A 23982-nucleotide genomic window follows, 5' to 3' on the forward strand; every position below is an offset into this window, starting at 1 on the left:
TTCTCTCATGAGAAAACGAACCTCTAAAGGAGCATTTAAAGTTAGAGTGGTGACACCGTCTAGTACCAATTTATGGATTAAAAAATTGATATTGATCAACGTATAATTTAAAAAAATGTTTTTTATAGCTAGCTTCTCTGATGGGGCAATGGTCAGTCGGGATGGGCATCAAACTTTGACCATGACTCATAGTAAGAGGTATTTTATATTGCAATCTGGCATACACTTGCACGCAAACACACTCAGACCCATACACACACATGCACACCCACATAGGTGTGGTGAAACAATAATTACTCTTCTCATTCTCTGACATTTCTAGTTTGGTTATTTTATCCCACTACATTGGTTTCATGACCTGCTAATAGTTTGCATCAGCAGTCTCTCACCTTCCTCACAGGGCCTCAATTCTTGAATTTCAGCTGCTAGTGGCAGGGGCAGAATTGTTCCTTTCTGCACTTGTGAAGATCTGTGTCCTTCTCTCCTGGAGTTCTCCTGCCCCTGAGCTTCCTCTTGCAGAGGACTCCTTAGCACCAACGTCTTGGCACATAATGTTAAGAGAACAATTAGTGTATGTATATATACACACACACACATATATCCATTGCCTATGGAGCATGCTCTGTAACTTGAATTTAGTGAAAACTTCTAACACAGATTTTTATATACCAATTTATTCCTGCAGTTACATTGAATCTACGAAATCTGTTGACTTGAATTTAGCACTTTCTCAGTTGTTTGATAGGACTTGGATGACCATTTGAGAAAGATTTTAGGATGAACTGGATCAGGAAATAAAAATGAAAGCATGGTATATTCTGGGGTTCAAATCTAGCTCTAGTCTGCAAAGAATGTTTTAGGGCCCATCCTTTGGGAAGAGAGACACCAGTACATGCCATTTACCTCTGTCTGTAAACATTGTTGGGAAAGCCCTGGTTTCTTTACTGTTGTCATAGGAAGAGAATGACTTAAGTAAAGCTTACCTGTGTGGAGGGTCCTACACAGTCTTTCCCTAGAGAGGAGAGATTCAGTACCGAGTAATCTTTGTTCCAGTATCCCTAATGTCAGCCCTCTGTTTGCCTCTCTGAAAACATGTGTTAGATGTCTGTCTTTTCTCCACAATTAGTCCTGAGCAATTGGAATGGAAGGGCCCGCTCTTGTTAATTCTGTCATCTGTGCTGGGAGTTGTGATGAGGGGCCATGTACATGACTGACCTTGACTCTCATTCATGGGTCTCCTCCCATGAGTCACCAGTTCAGTCGGAACCAGTTCAGTGGCAGTCAGTGGAGGTTGGCCAAATAATCTGCCACACTAATAGTATCAAATATATGCCACCATTAACAATTCACAGTGTTGGTTAGTAGCTAATAATATGAGAAAAAACTTTGTAATGCATCACAAAATGAAAAAAAAAACAGGCTAGTAAACAGTATATATGATATAATCCCTGCTATTTTTAAAATAATAAGTATGTATGGAGAGGAAAAGTCAAGAAGGATAAACAACATTTTTTTGATGGATTGTCACTGGTGAGTTTCCCTTTAGAGGTTTTCTATATTTTTCATGGTTTTTGCCTTGGTGGTTCTATATTTGTAGTTAGAAAAGCCAGTAAATATATTTTAAAGTCCCTCTTGTAGTGTTATTCCCACTTAAAAATAACAAAGAAGCTAAAAAATGATATAAAATACTGTAAAACATCATGTAAGGAGGAGAGCGGGGTGAAAAAAATAGGCGGCCTTGCAACGAAAAGCCAGGTTGGCCTACATCTGAATCAGAGGTGGTGGCTACAGGAGAGGGCGGCAGGCCCCGTGCAATGGCCTTTTTGTGAGGGAGAGTGACAGTGCCAGCCAGACCCCCAGTGCAGCACCCCTCACCCAACACACACACACACCCGCACACACACACGCGCGCGCCCTTATGGATTTTCCCCCGTGATGGATGCCATCTGCTGCAGGGTGCTTGCTTCTTGACAGTAACAGTAGTGGACTGTTGAATTACGCCAGCAAACTTCTTGCATACATTTACATTTTACTGTCTCCTTTAGAGTTTCCCAGGCAGCGGGAATTTTTTCTTCCCCAGGACAGAATGACGCCTCAGGAAGCTGCTGACATTAGGGATTTGCCCTTGGGTGATTTGTGTTTCCACTCGAGACACATCCTTGTCCATCCCTCTGCAGCAGGGCATTGTCCCCTAAGTGGGGTTTACAAGGGTGGTTACCCTAGCTCCACTTGGCCAGGGGCCTGAAAGCACTCTCAGTGCAGATCTTAGTGAGGCAAGGGACAGAACCGGGACCTCGTGCTTTTACCAGCTCAGAGACACAGACCCAGGCCCCAACACCTTTGCTTTGGAGGGCACAGTGTCGCCCCTGGATTATGTCCACGGCGTGCTCTGCCAGAAGCCATCAGGAGACAGGCTGCCATGAGGGACCTGTTGGCCTGAGGGGCTGGAGAAGAAGGAAACCATCAGTAACCTTGGAGTATAGAATTCCCGTCAGCTGGTTTCACCTGTAGGCGTGGTGAGAGTTTGCTGTGTCTACAGTTTGTCCTGCTGCTTGGAATTCTCCCCTCCACGCCCACATGTTTGTAGAATGAAAGCTTCCATTTTTAGCACCAGGACCCCCAAATGTGTTCTTTTCTTTTCACTTGTGAATCTGGGTTCTTAATCCATCCCATGAAGTAACTACTTCCCCAGGGTTTCTGGATTCTTTACTCCGAGTTTCAGATTTCAACATTGTAGCCAGAAGGCAGCCACATCCTGGGCTGGATTTGGTTTGCTGTTTGCCAATACTTTGGCAGTGCTGGGAGCACGCTGGTAAATGTGGAGGGATGGGTATTTCGCTGATTATCGTTTTTATTGCGGTCCGTATTTGACCACTGACTGCGTGTTCAGGCTGTGTGCTAAGTGTTTCACTGATACTCCACCATTTGACCTTCACAATGACACAAGTCAGGAGTGACTCCCAGGACGCGTTGATGCTGGGGCTGCTTGTCTGAAAGTCCTGTGGGAATTCCAGATCTGCCTTCCAGACCCAGGGCTGCCTGATCCCCAACTGTGCTTGTAACCACTACACCCCAGAGCTTATTCCAGAAGTTCCCATTTGTTTTTACTCTGATTCTAGAATAGCATCCGAATGCATATACAAATCATCCAGGAAAATGTCAGTTTCAGGTGAATCTAAACTCCTCGCTTTAGTGGTGACCTCTTGTTATGAATGCTGCATCTCACTGTCGTCTGCTGTGTACAGGCTTCTAGGACATGCCCGAAGAACGTTGAGCCAAATGTGCACTTTTATTTCTGCAGGGTGTCTTCCTGAAACCCTGCCTCCTTTCCCGCCTGGGCTGCTGGGGTTCATGACATCTAGATCCTAAGAAAGGAAGCTAAGAGTTCTCTAACCTCTTTACTTTGAGTCTTGACCCACCTGCAACCCTCAGCCTCCTGCTTTGTTCTCTCCTGGGACCCCCATGGCCCCTTCTGCCACAGCACCCTGACCCCTCCTGCAGGCCTCCACTGTCCTCTTCCCCTCTCCAGAAGGCCAGACCCTCGTGTGCCCTGTGCAGGGGGAAGAGTGTTCCCTCCCCTCCACTCTCATTTCTCTGCTGTTTCCAGATGTCATTGCGTGTTCTCGGTGGTCTTGCCACCTTCCCAGGCCCCTGAGCAAAAGGAAGTTTGTAGTGAGGGGTGGCAGGTGGCATGGGCTGCTGCCGATGTTGCATGTGGATGCGGGAACAGCAGTGTCCCTTCACTTCATCACTGGCCTCCACGGATGACCAGCAGCCCCCCAGCTGGAAGTCCTTTCGGGGTGGAGACCCCCTACTGGAAAGACTGCTTCTTCTAATGGGACCTAATACTTCTGATTAATGAGGACTGCCTGCTGTCTGTAAAGTTTAACCTTGAAAGTGCTGCTCTGTTTAGCGTGTTCTCTAAGAATGATGCTGTGGCATTTGGGGTAACTGCGTTTTATAACACCTTAATTAATTTCCTTTTGTTCCTCATGACACCTCAGATGGTGATTTATTTTTTAACTTGCCAGTGTTTCAGATTCCACCTGGAGTCAGGGAGAAGGGAAGTTCTCATGCTGTGTTCGTTCAGACTCTTAAAACAAGCACCATGAGTAAAATGTCTGCCTTTGATGTGTACAGGTAATTATGTCAGTGATGCATAGTGTGGAATCAGATCCAGTGTGGCAGTCCTTGTAGTGGCTAGAGTGGGAGATTGGGTCTTGGCAGAAAAATAACTGCTGAGACTCACAGCCACAGAGGGACAGGTGATGAACAGACGGGCTCGTGCGAGCCGGTTCTCACCATGCCTGGTTACAAAGGTACATCAGCCGGCAACCACCGAGTGGGTCACCTGCGAGCCTCCCTCCGTGCTGTCCTCATGCCCTTCCACCCCGGTATCGTCCTCAGTGTGCATCAAGAACAGATTGAAGGGGGGGCACCTGGGTGGCTCAGTCAGTTGCACGTCCGACTTCAGCTCAGGTCATGATCTCACAGTTCCTGGGTTCAAGCCCTGCGTCGGCCTCTGTGCTGACAGCTCAGAGCCTGGAGCCTGCTTCAGATTCTGTGTCTCCCTCTCTCTCTCTGCCCCTCCCCCACCCAACTCTGTCTCTCTCTCAAAAATAAATAAACATTAAAAAAAATAAAAAATAGATTGAAGAAATTAAAAAACAGTATTCAAACCATGAAAGCAATTTAATTGCTGTAGCTACGTTTCATATTTGACTTTAAACCCCCTGGGGTAAAAGAGAATCCCATTCAGCTATGTAATTGTCATTTTCAGGAGGAAGGAAATACATGAATTTTAAGAGAATTCTCTGTGCTCATTGATACAGAATTGTAAATCACCTATACCTGGGACATCATATATGGAGCACTGAGAGACGCGGGGACCAAAATTCTCGGTCGTCGTCCTGTAATAGAGGCAGAAAGGATTCTGTATGGCTGCTCTTCCCTATGTCAAGGCCTGTCACACAGGACTGGTCCCCCAGGGTCTCTTTCTGTCACGAACCTGGGTTCAAGGTGAATCCTGCCAAAATCAGATGGCACGGGCAGAGTGAGCTTTCCCGGGGCAAGGGGAGAGCCTCATAGGACCAGAGAGGCAGGGAGTGAGGGGAAGGCGTGCGTTCTCCTGTCTCCCTGCGTCCCTCACAGCAGCTGTCAGGCATGCCAGACCTGCAGGATGAGCCTATGACCCAGTGCAAGGACCCCTCCCCACAGCTCACACAGGAGCGGCCTTGCCGCTGGCACAGCAAAGCAGACCGCGTGGCTACCAGCTGGTTTTGGAGTTGCAGAGAGCTTTCTGGGAATGTCGGCCACTCCTGGGGACTTTGGCTGGGAGCTGTCTTTGCTGCTGGAACAGTAGGGCTCCAGCCTGCAGGAAGCGGGACTGGGCACAGCCTCATCCCCGTGCCGGCCCAGAGTCAGTGTCCCCTCATTGCCCTGCAGCAACATAAGGTCAAGCCGGGTGAAAATATTGCTGTGAGAGACTGTGTGATACGGCTGAAGTACACAGGTGACTGGAGGTCCGCTTTGACCCAGAGAGAACGTGGGGGCCCTTAAGAAATAATGGTGTGTCCTTCAAATGGTGTCCTGTAAACATTGGTTTTCTCAGGGTTTTCTGTAGAAGTTGTTGACAATTGAAATTGTGCTTTTACCAGGGCTCTCTGTTCCCTGCTAAGTCTGCCTGCTCTAAAAACATGTTGAGTAGTTGCTGTAGTTGATATCCTAAAAGAGTCTGCATGGAAAAACTAAGAGCCAGGATATCTGTATTTGAATCCTTAGTCTTCCCTTTTCTAGCTTTTACATGGTCTCTCCACCCCTCAGTTTTCCCTACCTGTAGAATGGGGGTAGAGCAGTACCTCCCTCATAGGGCTGTTTGCCTGAATGTTTGAAGTGCTGGAATATTGAAGCCTGGCACACTGTGAACGCCGCGTGTGGCAGGTGTTGCTGTGGTAGTGTTCAAACCTGGGAGCTCCCTCCCAGATGGAGACATTCACACAAGGACTTACCGGGATGCCTACAGACAAAACCAAACTTCCCTCGGTGACCGTTTCATACCTTCTCAGGAGCTTGGCTCTGCGTGCAGTTCTGCAGCGTGGGGCCCCGTGAGAGCATTTGGGCCTGGAGGATGTTTACGGCAGGTGTGCTGTGGGCTCAGTGTGGCCCCCAGAGGGCCTGGGCTGGAACTTTATGGATTGTTGGTGATGGTCAACACAAGCGGAATGAAACGTTTCCACAATGACTATGGAAAAGAAATTAAGGAGAATGTTACTTGATAAAATGCTTGAAATTAGAAAACTCCCTACCCGAGATAGATTTCATTTTCAGAATAGTTAATACAAAGACGTTCCGATAATAATCTGGATCCATTGAGAACCGGCTGCCTGTTGAGAGCACTCGTGACTCTGACATCAAACCTGGACATGGATGTGAGGAAGAAGCCGGTCTTCTGGGTCCTGCGGGCCTCCCGTGTGGATTGGGGGTAATTAGGATGGGGTGAGGCAAGAGCCCAGGACACAGAGCTGCTTCACACACTTTGGAATCATTTCTGCTCTGCCGGGAGGTGCCACTGCCCTCTTCCCTCTTGAGATTCAGCCCCTACAGAGGTGCCTGTCCACCTCCTGTCCGTCAGAGCCCATGGCCAATGAGAGGTCAATAAAAGTTTCTGATTACTCTTGCCAGCCTTTTGATTGGTGGTGATTGGTGGTGGGGTAGATTTGCCCGTGCATTCGTGTGGTGTTTTGGAAGGGAGCTGGCATAAATCTTGACGGAATGTTCAGAAGATAATAATTTAGTACATGTGGGGTATCATTGCCCTTTGAGAGCTGTGTAGACCATGTTTGCATTTACCCATGCTAGGTTATAGCCCAAAGAGGGATTTTTATTTAAAGTGAAAGCTGGAAGTTTTGATCAAGATAAGTATCTGTTGGTTATAACTGTTTGAAGGCTTTACTGCTGCTTTGATTTCAGACTATTAATCAGATGAGCTCTAAAAGGGGAATTTGCTGAGCCACCTTGAAGTCAAGTTATACCCATAGGCCAGGGGAGGCCAGCCTGCCAGAGTGTAGGTTAGGGGTGTGTGTGTGTGTGTGTGTGTGTGTGTGTGTGTGTGTGTGTGTCTCTCTCTCTCTCTCTCTCTCTCTCTCTCTCTCTCTCTTTAGGCTGAATTGGGGGTGGTGGTTAAGAATGGCTAAGAATTAGCCAGTTTAGGACGAATGCTATTATTCATTCTCCCGCTCTTAGCTATTATAACTACTATGCTATTCTTCTAACGTGCTATTAAGATTCTTCTACCAAATCACCTCTTTCAGTATTGAACAAGGTGAAATAACTTTTGCTTTTTCTTCTCTTAGACCGCTGATCTTCCAGAAGAATGAACATGTGGCCACTAGCCCTGCATTGGGGGATGTTATTCCATTCAGCATCATTATTCAGTTTTTGTTCACCAGAGCACCCCCTGAGCTGAAATCCCCTTTTCAGGTAATAAAGTAAAGCCAGAACTCTCTTGTGAGTTCTCCCTCCTAAGTCTATAAATACAGAGCCCCAGTCACTGAATGGGTTCCTGGCCTTCTCTTGCATTCCTCAGTCATGGATCTCTGCCTTAGCAGTGACAGATTGCCCACTGCTCAGCGCCCGCTCTCAGCAGTGGAGAAATTACCCTGGGGAAGCCAGAGTTCACCCTTTAAATATAATGACACAAGTAATTGATTCATAAAGCTTTTTTGATGGAGACACCATTTCCTCTGCTGACCCACCTTCAACTGACAAATCGAAAAGGTTCCTTGGAGGTCAGGAAGGTGCACCAAAGGGTTGCCGCCTTCCTGCGGGCAGGTGTTCGGGTAATTTCATATTGGGAATCCTTGAGCAGCACTTGCTGTCCTTGACGGACACTGTGTGAACACCCTGTCTCTGCCTGTGTTCCCACCCTGCAGAGGGCAGAATGGTCCCATGCGCGCTTCTCCCAGTGGCTGGATGACCATCCATCTGAAAAGGACAGGCTCCTCCTTATCAGGTAAGGCCATGCGCCCCTGGGACACCTGCCTGTTCCAGCTCGGGGGGGGGGGGGCAGGGTTGCAGAGGGGAAGGAGGCCAGGCAGTGCTTGGGGCACTCAGTGGCACCGCCTTGCGGCAGGCCGCCTGCGAGCATAGGCACTTGTGTGTGGGACACCCTGCGGTTGCATCTGTTGGGCACAACGTGCTTTGCTGTCTGTGTCTTTCACTTCCACATCTTCACATCGCCTGTTGTGCTGTCCCCTGACTGGTATAGCCCTAAGAGCTGTGCGCCCTGGTTTTGAAAACCCATGTCCCCAGTGAAAAGCCCTAGAGCCCCATTTTCTGCTTCATTGTCATGTGTTGCGGTCACTGAATCGGTGGAGCAGAGATATGAGTAAACTTTTAAAAGTAACCGAACGCGATCCAGTTATTAGCAGAAAACAAGGACAAACCCAGCGGCCGTCCGGTCAGCCTTGGCCCAGACGCCCGGGTGCGGGGCGGCCGCAGGAACCGCACACATCAGGCGGCTCTCCCTCAGCGTTCTCCCCTGAAAGTACTCTCTCCCAAGTCACAGGCCTTCCAGTCACCAAGTCCAAACGGTGCTGTGCTTGCCTTCTCGCTCTGTAGATTTGAGTTGAGTCAACGCCACTTCCTTCTGGAAATGCCACACTGACTGAACAGTTCACTATGTGCCAGGCCCTGAGGACACAAAGCAGACCAAGAGAAGCCCTTCCCTCCAGAGTTTCTGTGACACCTCTGTCATCTGCTTCCGTTCTAATCTGTCTGGTCGTTTTTGGTTTTTTTTCTCCCTCGGTTTCATTTGCAGAATTGACTTCTGTCCACTCTTCAAATGGCATCATCTCCCCCAACTTGTGCCTGGCTCTTTTTCTTTCACATTCCGTGTGTGCTTTGGTCCCCAGGTGAGCTCACCTAGACCCCGAGTCTAGTGATCTCCTCTGTCCTCATGGCTCCCAGGCCTGTGACTCACCTTGATTGTCTGGGACCTCAGGCCAGCAGCCTGGCCATCATATCACTCACAGTCCCACACAGTTCTCAAGCCCAAAGTGTTAAAAATAAATCCTCTTTCGTCTCAAATCTGCTCATTTCTCCCAGACTCTCCGTCTCGGTTGGGGTGTCACCATTACCTTCTGGCCACTCTAGAAAACCTTTGCAACATCATTCAGCTCCTCTGTCACCCTCATTCTCCAAATCTCAGTCAGTCGTACTTTTTAAATAGCTCTGGAAACATTCTCCTCTCTCCTGGGGTGTCCTAACACTGTCAGTCTGGGGACCACCACATCGAGCAAGCTTGAGCCTCAGTGCAGAGTAAGGAGCCGGGTTCCCCAGAGCCAGAGTGGGGCTAATGCGGTAAGGTGGTTCTCAACCACACTCGCGTGGCAGATCCCTTTACAGAGCACTGGAAAAGCCTGGTGACCAGGCCACACCCTCAGCTACCTCCAAATCTGCAGGGCTGGGACCTGGGAAAGGCAGTTCCACAGCACAGCTGACACTGGGACCCACCGTCCTGGTGAGAGACCCTGCCAGGCAGGCAGCTGTGGGGGGCCGATGAGAAACATGAGCCCCTTGGATTCTGGGAGGGGCATTTGGGGCTCAGAGCCAGGTGTGGGGAGCTCCTGGCCCTCCAGAGCCTATGTGAATAGGGAGCAGATTATCCTGGGCGCCCGCTCTTCTTCCTTGCTCGTCTGTGACTCTCCTCACCCGTGAGGATGCCACATGAGTCTCCCGTGGGTTCCTGTGGCCCGTCAGAGCTGCCCTCAGTCGGGACTCAGAGTGGAAGAGACTTGGCCTGGGCCTAACTCAGATTTGCTGCATCTTTGTGGATTTTAACCCCCGAGTCTCAAAGACTCGCTCAGCCGTGGCACACAGGGTAACAGAGGATCCAGGATTCAGTTAATTGAACAGGGCCCATTTTTGTCTTCTTAGCAAGTTGGAATGAGTTCATCCATGACAGTTGTCCTGCTGTGGGTACATCACAAATCTGTTTTGTTTTGCTTCTCTTTAAAATGTCTCCTGAGTGATTTCATCGGTAGTGCTGTTGCTAAGCCTATATTTAGCAACTGAAAATCATGCTCAGAAATACTGTCATGCTTTTTAAATAAGGCCCATCCATCACTCTGCACATGTCTGATATCAGAACCTTCAAGCCCCAGGCAGAAAACTGAGCCCTCCTTGGGGGATTCCAAAACACCATGCTCCTGCTACAGTCCAGGCTGCTGGCAAGGAGGGAAGCTTTGTCCTAGAGAATGTTCTCTCTTATCTGTTACTGCAAAACTAATTTAGTGCCTGCATACTGAAGCACCACTGGGTGAACTCCTTTCCCCTTTGGATAAACCCAGGGTGACTATTGCTCTTTAAGTGTCAGTAGATTCGTTCTGACTTTTGGGGCAGACCTTGCCGCGTGCCCCTGCACTCCCCCTGGCACACTGTGTTAAGTTGTCATAAATAGGCCAAGTCGAGGAGAGTTACTGCTGCTCAGTAAGTGGCAAATAATGAACTCTCTTCCGCCTTCCTTTCTGCTTCCTTTTGACACCAGAGCTTTCTCTAGAGCATGAGTGGATATTGGTCACATTCATTTTAAAATCAGACTAATCACTGACTCCTGGGGCCAAGCGGTGTAAGCGGGAGAAAACTGTTCGTCCTCTGCCCCCACCAAGCAGGTGTTGCGGACATGTGCGCCCCCAGGGACATAGGTGACAGCTGCAGGGGAGCGCCTGTGGCTCTATGGGTGTTGAGTGAGGACTGGCTCCTCAGTGCTGCAGAACTCTGGATTCCTGCAGCCCAGCAGCACCTCTTCCGCTCGTAGCCCTGCCCTCCTCTGCTCTTCCTCTGTCTGTCTGCGTTGAACACCTGTTTTACAGTGTCGGAAACATTTACGAGCCCTATTTGCCTATCGGACCTTTTATCTGTGCATTTATGACACAGTTGTCGGTGCCAGATGCGTCCCGAACCCTTTGCCCTCCTGCCTCTCAGGGCCTGCAGGCTGAGAACTGTTCTGACTCCTGTGCGCTTCTGCAGAACGGCGGGGTCCCTGTTGATGAGAGTTACGTTCCGTCTCTTCTCCCGGTATCCCTGCGGCTCTAGGCACCTTCAGTTCTGGGGACTGGGTGCCCGAGACGGGACCAACAGGGAGGATGGAGCCCAGGGGAGGCAGGGACTTCCCTGCCTGGGAAGGCACATAGTAGATCTGGGAGCCATGTATGTATTTCAGTATGAAGTACACTGATAATTCATGCCTGACAGAGACAAATTTTGTGTTCCATAAAGACCTCTACTTGAGCAGTGTTGCTGTGTTACCACAAACCATTCCTCTACTAATTGTGCAATTCCTGAACGACTTTTTTCTTTCAATAAGGGTAACTTTAACCATCTGTTTATTTTGATTACAAACGCGAGTTGAGACTAACTCTTACATAATGCCTGGCCTGACTTCCAAGAAAGCTGAGGTTGTGCTCAAGCGAATGAAGTTATTTAATAATTGCTTGAAAATCTTGTGCTGATTTTACGTGGGAGGGTAGCTTGAATCTGTTTTTCTCCCCGTAGTTCTGATGGTGTTTTTCATGAATACCAAAAAACCAAACTCATTTCTGAACTTTCTCCTACATATTGTGTAGTTTACATAATGTCTTATCCTTTTGATGCAAATGGGACTGCTAAGTGGATTTTTGGTTCATTTATTAGATAAAATGGATCTAATTCATTCACTACAGACTGATTGCAGTCTCTGCACATTTCAGTGCATTAATTTGTTAGACTGATATTTATACACCATTGTCTCAAAGACAGTTGGAGCCCTTGGGGGATTTCTCTTCTATGTATGAATCTGCAGGGGCTACGTTTTGGGAGTGGGGTGATTGCCCAGGATGCCATAGCAACTTGAAAAGTATTACTAAAAGCAGTAAGTTTTTTCATAAGGAAATAGTTTCATTAAGGTTCAGCTCTGACATGAACTAAGGCATCTCACAAAACATTATTTTCTAAGAGCATTAAATTCCATTTTTCATGTCTGTGCTGCTTTTGAGGATCTTACAATCACGTTTCTCCTTTATTCACTTTCTTCTGCACACTTGTCATTACTTTTCATTACGGATTATCTTCCTGTATTTCTAATTCATTTTTTTAAAATTCATTGATCATGCATTTGTCAAGCACTAGGTCCTGGGGCTGCACAAAGAAACAAAACAGCCCCAACCCTCCAAACTAAGTTACGTTCTTTAGAGGGAAACTCACCATGGAACAGATACTTGCAGCATAATAGATACTCAAGTACAAAGTGATGACGCCCTGACGGAAGTGTGAACCTGCTGGGTTACGTGGAGACCCTCAGGCTGTCTGGAAGCCTGGCGGGGAGAACAGTGAGCACTGTTAGAAAGGTTCCTCCGTGTTCCTGGAAGAGCGCCAGGTGCTTCCCAGCACTGTCTTCCCATTCCCATAGCTGCATGGTGTAGGTGTCCTTCCCAGTTGGCAGACGAGCAGACGGGCTCGAAAGGTGGCCCGGATTACATGGTGAGGCAGTGGGGCCGAGCCTGATAAACCAGCTGTGCTTCCTAAGGAAGGGCCTGCCGCTCCCTCCGCATAGCTGATCTACGGTGGCCACACCCCGAACAGAGCCTGCTATTCGGGCTCCCACGAAGCCACAACCGTTGATGCAGAAGTCCTGGACCTTTCCACAAATTCTCGTGACTCCCAAGTGGTTTCTTCTGTGCTGCCAGGAGTTAGGCTGTATCAAAAAGAAGGCCTGAGTACTGGCCCCTAGGAAAGGGCTCTGCAGGGACAGCACAGAAGGACATTCCAAGCATTCAGAAGATGATGGAGAAAGGTGTCTCAGGAAGGAGAGAGTCAGCGTGGTCGGAGAGAAACCAGCCCTTTTGCAGCCTTGCCTTGTTAGGCAGAGACCGCTTTTTTCAGTGATACTCGCACAGACGTCCCGGCTCTCTCCGGGTCGACATCACGGTTGGGGTGAGAGTCATGAATGGGGTGAAACTGCTCTGTACGTGTGTAGGTAACACAAACAATGGAAACTGATGATTTGAAGGTCTTTTTAGGCCACAGCAAACTATCTAGAACCCAGTAGTAGCACAGGCAGGGTCGGGGGAGGTGGATGATGAAGCTGGTGCTCGGTGGGTTGTGAATTCATCGCGTGACAGGCACCGTGCATCAGAGCCACCAGCAGGGGCTGAGACCCCGCCTCTGAGGCGACAGCAGTAATTGTTGCCCACCTGGCAGGATTCAAAACAGAAGCAAAGGGGAGAGGAGGGACTTGGGTGTGGAAATCTGTAAGGTGGATTAAAGGAGGACTTTAGATAGAGACCTTTGGAGATGATGGGGCCCTTTGTTGAAATAGGGGAAGGTGAGCAGAACACTACCCTAAGGGAGTTTTATCACCCAAGTCTCTTTTCTTTTTTGGTAGACTTCGTTTTTGATAGCAGGTTTAGGCTCCCAGCAATAGTAGAGGGGGTTCAGAGAGTTCCCATCCACCCTCAGCCTCCCCCGTTAACATCGTCCCCCATGGGTGGTCCGTTGTTCTAGTCGATGAACCCACCTTAACACATCATCGTCACCCAGAGCCCCTAGTTTTCATTAGGGTTCTCTCTCGGCGTTGTACATTCTGGGGGACTGCCTGTGTGATAGGCAAGTTTGAAGGGTACCTGAAAGAAAGCAGATCATGCTGCCCAAAACACAGATGGAAACAAGTCAGGAGGGAGGTCACGGTGGAAATAAGAGACTGGGCACTCAGTTATGCATTGCAGCGAGGGCTGTGACGTGGCTGGCAGGGTGGAGGGCGCTATAGAACCAGCGCTAATCAACACATCTGAGCAAGAGGCAGTCTGCTCAGTGTTTGGGAGCAAAAAAAACAGTTAAGAATCGCAGAGTAGGTGGGACTTGAGACTGAGTATGTGGGATGAGTAATGGTATTATTAACTTATATCTTCATAGAAACACTCTAATCTCCATGTGAAACTTCAAGAAAACAGTACGATTATGACAAAATTATTATACTTGTAAATAGACTAATAAAAAATTTTAAACCATTTTCTTTAGCTCCAATTAAACATCTAACACTTAAACCATCTGGCTCAGAGATTGGAAAACTTTCTCCATAAAGGTCCAGAGAGTAGATATTTTAGGCTTTGCAGGCCATATGGCCTCTGCCTTGACAAGTCCTGTCAGCCATTGTGGTGTGAAAGCCACCAGAGAGTAGATGAGCAAGCAGAGCACTGCACTTGGCCTCTGGACTCCCAGATCGAATTCAGGAGAACATCATAAATTTTAACTGGCCGGGACCACATACTCCTCATCACCCAATTTGCCAAAAAATCCGAGCCCAAGAGCTATACAACCCGTGGGTTCATACTCTCCTCAAATACAGGAATATAACATGCCTTCCAGGGTTCCCTGTGTGGGGAAGAGCCCCGGACCCCAGCGCTCCCCAGTGGGCCTTTCCACGGTGTGGGGCTCCCCCTTGTGAGCTCTGTGAACAAGCGCAAGCTGCAGGAGGCTCTTCCCAAGTCTAACAGAGAAGGGAAACTGAGAACATCGGCGACCAGAGAGCCCGTGACCACTGAGCACAATGCGGACCCAGAAATTTTCCTATTTCCACATTCGCCATAGTAAGAGTAAATTTTTGAAGGCTGTTGGCCACCTAGCCTGTGGAGCTGGGCATAGCAATTCCAGAAAAGGGCTTGTTTTAAATATCGGTACCCTCTAAGTGGTTTTATCTTTTATGTCATTTTTTGACATTGTTTTCATTTTTGTTTTCAGGGGAGCTTTGGAAGCCTACGTTCAGTCAGTAAGAAGTAGAGAAGGCAAAGAATTTGCACCAGTTTATCCCATAATGGTTCAGCTGCTTCAAAAAGCTATGTCTGCTCTTCATGAATAACTTGAAGTATTTCTTACTCTTTGTCGTACGCTGACCCGATTCAAGGTTGGCAGCTAACCTAAATAACATGTTCTAGAGAACAGCTCCCATCCACTGTTTTAAGAATGTAATTGACCTCTCCATATTTCCTATTGATCTTCTGCCTTACCTGGTTAGCCCTTCTACCTTAAGTAGCATAAAATGTCAAAATAGGTTTGTCATCACCAACCTTCGAACTCCATGGGCTTGATTTTTCCAGAAAGACATCCAACTCTTTTTTCCACCCCCCTCCTTCCAGGCTTTTTCTATGAGACCAGCTGAAATTTCTTTCCCATTACGTAAGATTCCCCCTGCACGTGTACACACATCCTAAGTCCTCACTGCTTTTTAAGGGCTCTGATCAAGTTACATAAGTACCCTGCCACTCCCCACTTACCTTCGTCCTCACTAGATCAATGTGTGGCCCTAGAATCACGGTGGAAGCTTTAGAAAATCCTGATGCCCGATTTGTACCCCAGATGGAACACATCTGAGGGTAGGAGCCAGGCATGAGTATTTTTCGAAAACATGCCCAGTGGCTTCCAACATGCAACGAAGTCTGGGAACCACAGGCATACCCCAAAGCGAAGACGTAGGGTTAACTTGTTTAGGTATGTCCTAGTGTATCTTTAATAAAGACAGAGCCATGCTGTCTTTATACTCCGTGTGTTATTTTATTAAAAGACTGTGGGGCCTGTTTCACTTTGTAAGATGTTGAGTTAAAAATAATCTTTAGTCTACAAAGATTCTTACAAATAGGTCATGTAGGTCCTTGTTTTTCTATTATCCTTGCTCTATTACTAACATTTTGTTTTTAATGCTTAAAAACCCCATCAGCAACTTCTGAATATATTTTCCATGCCCTGAACCTGTTATTGTGACCACTCAAATTCAGTCAAGTTCAATCAGCAGAAGTCAGAGATAAACAATTTTTTTCCATTTTATTTGAAATAATATACAAGAATATAGTGTGCAAAATTTAGGGGCAACATCATGAAGAGGTGTAATGAACTGAAATCGATTTTACAGCTGTGATTCCTAACCAGAAACACCACTTGGTAAGTAACGTGAAAAGCCATGATTGTAGCTCAGAGCAAAAGCAGCGTCTCGCCCAGGGACTTGCTCTCACCTCAGACAGCTGGAGGAAAAGTAAAGTGCACGTGTTGCACTGCAGTAAGTGCAAAGTCTGCCCCCACCATAAAGATACGATGACAAAGAAGATATTTAAGATACGTGGCTGAGGAGATACAGAACACAAAGTTAAAAAATACAACGATGTCAACTGTTAATAGCACCATTACAGTGACTATATCCCAATGCTATTAACTAACTTGACCTTGGCCCGGGCTTGGCCTCCGCTGGAAATGACGGATGGGTGCCGCCACCTGGTGCAAGACTCCGCACGCCCAGGGTAGCGGCAGCAGGCGGCTCTCACGTTGGGACACCGACGCTATCCACCCACCACACGTGCCGGCAGCCGCTTGGCACTGGCCGGACTAGAGCTCCCGTGTTTGGCACGGCCCAGCGTGTGGTGGCTGCTCAGGGAGAGGCCTGTTCCCAGCTCTGTTTCATCCCGTTATGTATACAATACAGATTAATAAGCAGTAAGGAGCCAATGTATAAACAGCAGTTACATATTTTTAAATTCCCCTTTTGTACAATTTAAAATAAAACATGTATACACTCTCCTCTCTTTCTACTGTACTTTAGCACCACAGGATATCAATTTTCAAGCCTATATTACCTGATAGACATATACGAAGTTTGGAAGAAAAATAAGGCAATTTGGTTTACAATGTTGATAGTTTTAGCTTACTTAATGCTCTAATGGAGAAAGCAAATCCTCACTCATTATTAAATCATTTCAAGACTCATTGCTATCGGTATCTTATGGTCACACGAATTCAGGACGAATGGTGACACCTTGATCTTCTTAAGCCCTTCCATGGACAGTCAGTGTTTATGTAACTACAGACTTCAGAACGAGCGTCGTGGCTTAATGCTGTTGTGAGCCCTGTGGAGAGAAAATTAGAACTCGGTGAATGTGTATAAATCGATATCTAGTAATTCTACAAATGAGAACTAAGAGAACAGAATGTTTATAAGCTTCCTGTTTAAAAAATATCACTTTTTCAAAGGGGATGATTTTTTAAGTTTGCTAATACCCAATGACTAAGCATCTAGAAAATGTATGACAACGGCAAGAAGACACAGATTAGGAGGAGCAGAAAAGAAAGGGGATCCAGGCTAAGTCCTACCACACAGAAGTCTAAGGTAATGAAGAACTTCACAAACCCAGTTCAGCCACCCTCTTGTGCTGGAGTCTGACTACCATCTACTTGTTTACAAGAGGTTCTTGAAAAATGTGTGAGTGTGAACTACATGTTACTATTAAAAGACCTAGGCAGAATGAACTGAAGACCTCCTCGACCAGCCCTCCTGCTGCAAAGAACTATCTTCCCTTTGTTTTTGTTATTTTTTAAACTTTATTTGGGAGCGAGAGTACGAGCAGGGGAGAGGCAGAGTATGCACTGACAGCATGGAGCCCAACGTGGGGCTCGATCTCACACATCGTGAGATCATGACCTGCGCCGAAATCAAGAGTCGGGCACTTAACCAACTGATCGAAAAATACAACTTAAAAGATGCTAGTCTAGTCAAGGAAATGTTCTAAGAATCAAGTCCATCCGAGGTTGATTATGGTATGAACTCATTTACAAGAGTCTTCCTAGGCTTTTCTATTTCTCCTCCTTCCTGGGGTTTTTAATCTAGAAATTCTGTGCAAACGTCAGAAGGCCCCATGAAGGTTAATGTGCCCCACGCTCCTTAGCCCCTGCCCAATCAAGAAAGGCTGTGGAGACATGCCACCCCAAGATTAGAGAGATTTCTAATAGTGTGATACTGAGTTAGTAACACCCATCTTTCAACCCAACTAGAAATACTACCATTCCAAAATTATTTTTCCACCTTAATATTTCTGCCTAAACACACTTCTTAAGCATGTCTGAGAGTTCTACTTTCCATACTAAAAGAGTAGATGGCACTTAGTGATTAAAAAAAGCAGCCTGCCTTACATGGTGGTATAAACACATTATTAGGTTGTGAAGTGTAAAAAGGCTGAAAAACAGCCTCAACACCACCTTTTAAAGGTCATAACAACTGCTGCAACATGCCAGTATAGTTATGGGGAGAAGTCAAGATCTTTTTGAGCAACTAGTTGTTGAAACATACTGAATTGGTTCTTTTCCTTTTCCAACAGTCAGGATTTAAACGTTTTTGTTCTTCAGCCAAAGCCTTTGCTTCTAATGTATACATCCTTCTCTCTTCATTCTTCATTTTCTTCCACCTATCACCAAGGATCACACTTATGGCTCTGTAAAATAAATATTGACACAATGCTGAAGGCAAGCATTTCTCGTAAGACGCATGTATGTCAAGTGCTGCTACTTCAGGAAGATATAGAAAGTTAAAAGAAGGCAAAAATCTTGTCCAACAGAGAGAAGGGAAAAGGCCAAGACTACGGTAGTCATTTCCAGTAAAATCTCAAGTCCTATGGGCCCATTCATCATAATCTTGGCAGTTATAAAGCCTCCTGGAATACTGCCAGTATTTTCCAATTGTCCAGAGGCATCTAAAATGGCTAAATATTCAGTGTCCTACAGAGCTTAAAGAGAAAAGTTAAATTATTTCAAAGAAATGGTTTAAATTACCATTGGAACTATCCTAGTATATTGGTTCCTTAAAGATGCTAAGGTATTAAGGCAGTGTTCAGTATCAGCAGCATGAAGTATTATAAGCTATTCTTGCTTTCTGTTTGTACCCATAACCCATCAAACAGTTATGACCAAAGTCCCATTCGTTCATGCAACCATAGTAAAAATGTGGTGGGCATTAACTCTGCACAGCTTACCATTTACCCTCCTAAAACAACACCACATAAATCCTAGGTGATACTCGTACTTGAGAAAATCGGATTAACTCAAAGGGAAAGAAGTCAAACTGGATAAAACACTTCATGACTAATCTGAAGCTGTTTCCTATTTATATTTGTTAATCTGCTCCCAAACCTAGCAGAAAATAGTCTCATCCAGAACATGCAGACAGAAACCATTTTCCTTCTGTGAAGAGCTTTTAACCATTAATTTCATGACACAAAACAAAAGGCAGTACATGCTGTGTGAAGTATATACGAGGGATTTTAGTGACTGATGGGGAAGCTAGAGGCAGGCATCTGAACTTCAGAAGAATAGTAACCACAGCTCCACGACTTAACAAGAAATTAAATATGCACTAGATACGTACGTACATTTTCCAGTAAGTGGATGCAATTAAATACTATTATCTTCCTTTAGAATAAAAACCAGTTTTTACAGTCTTTGGGTTAAAGGTACCACATAATGGTCAACACATTTACTAGTTAAACTGGTAAAAAATATTTAGGTATCATCAATTCCCAAATCACAAGTGCATTTGGTTGGAGAAGTTTCTGTTTTTTTTAAATTGTAAATACTTAAAAATGAATAAGCTCATAGGAACAGTTTAGTGGTTGCCAGAGGCTAGGGGTGGGGGCTGGACGAAATGGGAGAAGGGGGTCAAAAGGTACAAACTTCCGGTTATAAACAAGGAAGGCCCCGGGGACGAGGTAAAGTGCACAGGTATACTGTATGGTACTTTCGAAAGTTGTGAAGAGTAGCTCTTAAAAGTTCTCTTTATGTGAAAAATCTGTAACGGTGTGGTGATAGATGTTAAGTAGATGTTGTGTGGAGAGGATTTTACGGAATCTACAAATATCACATTATGCTGACTTGAAACTGTCAATTCCCTCTCCCTCTATCTTGCGCTCATGAGACATTCAGACTCGAATTCAAAAACTCAATTGTTTTATGTGGATAATCACATGACTTTGCTCATGCCATCAAGGTTAATGGGAGACAGCAGTTTTGATGGTCAGGAAACTAAGGAGATTGGAAGAAGTCATTTCTATGCTTTGAGAGGAAGTGAGCGCTAAAGGACTCAGATGAGTGAGGAGTACAAACAAGCAGGGCAGAAAGGACCAGTGTGGATTTCATCCGTGGGCTATCACTGATGCCACCTGTATGTTTAGTCTCTGGCAGTTTGTAGTAACTACTATGAGTGTCAAAAAGACTACAAACCGCCAATGCCTGCATCTTCCACAGTATGACACAGGTGTAGAGGAGGGACACTTGGGATCTGACACGAGAAACTTTTTCTATAAAGATAGGACAGTCAGAACTGTGTCTTCCAACAGGCAAATGACAATGTTATTTTAGAAGGCAGACCCTTACCCACCCAGGTGACCGAATTATCCCTCTAGGTATCATAAAATAGTTACCCATGAAGCTAACTTTTGAAAGTCAACCTAAGAAAACAAGAATTCGATCAAAAAAGCTACTAAGCGAGAAGTTTACTTAACTCCCAGTTCCTGTGAACTGCACAGAAGAGTTCACTATTAGATTCACAAATAGAATTTTTACCTGTTATCTTTCCCTGGATACATCTGAGTATATTCAACTCTGTATTTTTTGGCAAAAAGCATGAAGGCATTCATTGGTCTTTTGCACTTGTTAGGAGAAGTGGCACTTGCAGTCCCTGAGCTGTGGTTTTTGTCGGCTTTAGCGTACAAAGAACTGGGAGAGAGCTGTGATGACCCCGATGAGCCACAGGTCTTACTAAGTCCAGATCTTGCAAAGTCCTGGCCTCCAGGCCCCCCACAAGACAAAGATGCACGACGCTGACGAGCCATACTGCTTAACACGTAGACTGCGGAAGAATCCATAGGTGTGAAGTCATAGCTAAAAAAAAAAAAAAAAATTAACATGGTTTTAATTCGATTTGATTATCTGATTTACAAAAACTGAAAACACTTTTTTTTCCCCTGTACGATGTTTAACCACCTTCACCACTGACAGTTGCTTATAAGATGAAAGCTTATATATGCACTAATTATTTTTTTTAATCTGCACAGAGTATAAAAGTTAAAGATTTCAAGCCCCCCAAAAGAAAATCCACGCACTTTATTTATAGCAAGTACCTCCTCCAGATCCCCCACAACCCACTTAATTACTACTTTAGATTCACTTTTTGAAAAATTTGATAATCTGATTTCTTGGCCTACAGAAGCCTAAAGCTAGAAAACTAAATTGGATGGCAGGCGTAAACAAGGCCTAGGACTAGTTGCTATGCAAGACCGAGTGTTGGGGAAGGACAGTCCAGAGTGACTGACTACAACTAAAAGAACTTAAAATTTTTTGTTGTTTAGGTCAAAACAATCAAACATACATCAATCTGCCCTGAAGGCCATCCATCTATTATAACACAGCTTAGTAACAAGAGTAAAACCTCACATTGATCAGGCAAAGCCCTATTCAGTATATGTTCAGTTTACACAGGCACAGAAATAAGCTATCCATATTACCTTATCTTCCCCACAAGCTTCATTATCCTCTCTTTGTATAAAGAAACAAGCTAAGAAAGAAAAAGTATTATTCAGCCAAGGCCATGCAGCTACTAGATCCAGACCCAGATTTGTCCACCTCCAAAGCCCTAGGTTTCCTCACCAAAACCATGGTCCTCCACCTTGCCACTGGCTAACGTCAGGGTGAACACACAATAGATTAACTGAAAATATTACCTGAGAAGTAGAGCTGGTGTAGACAACAGCCTAAAGATTACACCGGTCAAAAGATTTCTTTTTGTTCCAACTGTGTTCATGCCTACTGCTTCTACTTTTTATCTTAACAGAAAGCCTTTTATTCTAAATCCAACCCCTACTTCTCTCCCTGAAACAAATTCTGATAATACATGAAAACAGGTTGATACTAACTACAGAAACAGTATCTACCTAAAGGTAAAGCAATAGGAGATTATGAATTATTCCAGAAACAGATGGAGAGAACTAAGTGCATGAAGCCCATGCCAGTCACCGCACACAATAAAAATGACTTCTACCAATTATCAACCACACAACATGTGGGTTTTTTTTAAAGGTATTACATGAAATAAATATGATGCCAAAATCATCTAATCAATATTCAGCAGTCAGGATTATGTCAAAGAAACAATTTTTGCTATCTCGATCCCCTCCCATATATAATTTAGAAAAACAAAACTAAACAAACATAAATGAATTGACACAAAATTAATAATCTCCACTGAAGTATTTATTTACAACTTGAAATACCAAGATTTAAATAGAAGCAAGCTAATTACTGAAATCTGAAAACTCTACCATCTAGTGGTACAAATGTAACTCTTCTATTTCCATTATGGATACAACTTAAAAGTAGTTGGAAATATTCAATCACAGAATTCAGATTTTGATATGACTATAGCATTAAAATATTACACAGAATGTCTAAAACAAAGCTTTACCTTTGCCACACTCAATTCTTTCTCCTTGGGATGCCCAAGTGACTTAGTTGAGCATCTGACTCTTGGTTTTAGCTAAGTTCAAGCCCTATGTCAGGTTCCATGCTGACAACACAGAGCCTGTTTGAGATCCTCTTTCTCCCTCTCTCTGCCCCACTCACACACTCTCTCTCTCTCTCAAAATAAATAATACACTTTAAAAAAAAATTTTTTTTTAAGTCTCTACCAGTAGTTCCTGAAACGTGCCTTGTTTCATGCCTCCACTTTTTCTCCCTGCCATTCCTTAAGCTCAAATACCCTTTCCCACATTCACTAATGTTTATTCTTTTTTCTATTTTTTTAAAGTATATTTATTTTTGAAGTGGGGGGGTGGTGGAGAGGAAGGGAGGGAGTGGGCTCAAACAGGGGAGGGGCAGAGAGAAAAGAGAGATTCCCAAGCAGGCTCTGAGATGTCAGTGCAGAGCCCCGTGCAGGGCTCGATCCCACAAACTGAGATCATGACCTGAGTCAAGATCAAGAGTTGGAGGCTTAACCGACCAAACCATCCAGGTGCCCCCCTAATTTCTACTTTTTTTAATTTTTTTTTTAACGTTATTTATTTTTGAGACAGAGAGAGACAGAGCATGAACAGGGGAGGAGCAGAGAGAGAGGGAGACACAGAATCTGAAACAGGCTCCAGGCTCTGAGCTGTCAGCACAGAGCCCGACGCGGGGCTCGAACTCACGGACCGTGAGATCATGATCTGAGCCGAAGTCGGACGCTTAACCAACCAAGCCACCCAGGTGCCCCCTAATTTCTATTCTTAAAAGAAAAACTCCACAGTAGTGTTGTGTCTATTAACCATAGTCATAGACACTCACTTTAATCCTCCCTTCAACATTATCCTTGTACAGATCTTGTACAGACTTTTTTTTTTTTTTTTTTTATACAGAGCCATGGAAAAGTTCATTGATTTATCCCAGCTTCCACAACAAATCCGCAAAGCTAGGATCTGAATCCACGCATCCTAGCTCCAGAGCACCTACCAGGCCACATCTCTCAATCAGCACACACCACACCGTACACATTTACTAATCCATTTCCTTCTCTAGACTGGAAGCAAAGAAGCAGGCCCATGTCTTAACAGATTCTAAATCCCCACGCCCAACACATACACTAGGCTCTCAAATTCAAATATCTGATGACTAATGAAGAGGTGAAAAAAGTTCTGCAGAACATAATAATGTAAAATTTTAATTGGGTTCAGACCCCACCTCTTCCACCTACTAGTATGACTTGGACAGAGTAAATAAACATCTAGCCTCAGTATACTTATCTCTAAAATGAACTGAACACATGCCATGTAGTGTGGCTGAGCTGACAGAACAGTGTCTACAAAACTCAGGGCAGAGGCTGGCACATAGCAAGTATTCATTGGGGTATATATTATTATTACTGTAGAAATAGCCGAGATTGATAGAACACAAAATTTGGAGTCTCGAAAGGATACAGACTTGAATCTTGGTTCTGATACAAATGGCTGTTTCTGGTTCCTTAAGCACTGTCCCCTCCCCCACCGCCGGCAAAGTGAGGCTATAATCTCATAGGATTGTGAAGATTAAGTATGTTAACACATGTACAGCACCTGGTACACAGTGGACACTCAGGAGTTAAATTCTATCACTTGAACAGAAATGCTAAATTCA

General features: G+C 45.2%; 2 protein-coding genes across 4 annotated transcripts in view; one reads left to right on the forward strand and one right to left on the reverse strand.

Moving 5' to 3' along the window:
- Positions 1-15010, forward strand: part of COG5 (component of oligomeric golgi complex 5) — a 310152-nt gene extending 295142 nt beyond the window's left edge. Inside the window, exons 20-22 of the mRNA XM_042915183.1 lie at positions 7353-7479; positions 7932-8011; positions 14773-15010. Of these exons, the coding sequence (XP_042771117.1) occupies positions 7353-7479; positions 7932-8011; positions 14773-14890 (325 nt within the window). The 3' untranslated portion in view covers positions 14891-15010. The remainder of the gene's footprint in view (positions 1-7352; positions 7480-7931; positions 8012-14772) is intronic.
- An 820-nt stretch (positions 15011-15830) lies between these two features.
- HBP1 (HMG-box transcription factor 1) overlaps positions 15831-23982 on the reverse strand; it is a 30064-nt gene continuing 21912 nt past the window's right edge. For all 3 annotated transcript variants that reach the window (XM_042915204.1, XM_042915196.1, XM_042915211.1), the window contains exons 9-11: positions 20404-20721; positions 18140-18281; positions 15831-16922 (exon numbers count right to left, since the gene is read on the reverse strand). In XM_042915204.1, coding sequence (XP_042771138.1) covers positions 16905-16922; positions 18140-18281; positions 20404-20721 — 478 coding nt within the window. In that variant the 3' untranslated portion in view covers positions 15831-16904. The remainder of the gene's footprint in view (positions 16923-18139; positions 18282-20403; positions 20722-23982) is intronic.

The sequence above is a fragment of the Panthera leo genome, chromosome A2, assembly GCF_018350215.1.
Source record: "Panthera leo isolate Ple1 chromosome A2, P.leo_Ple1_pat1.1, whole genome shotgun sequence".
NCBI lineage: Eukaryota > Metazoa > Chordata > Mammalia > Carnivora > Felidae > Panthera > Panthera leo.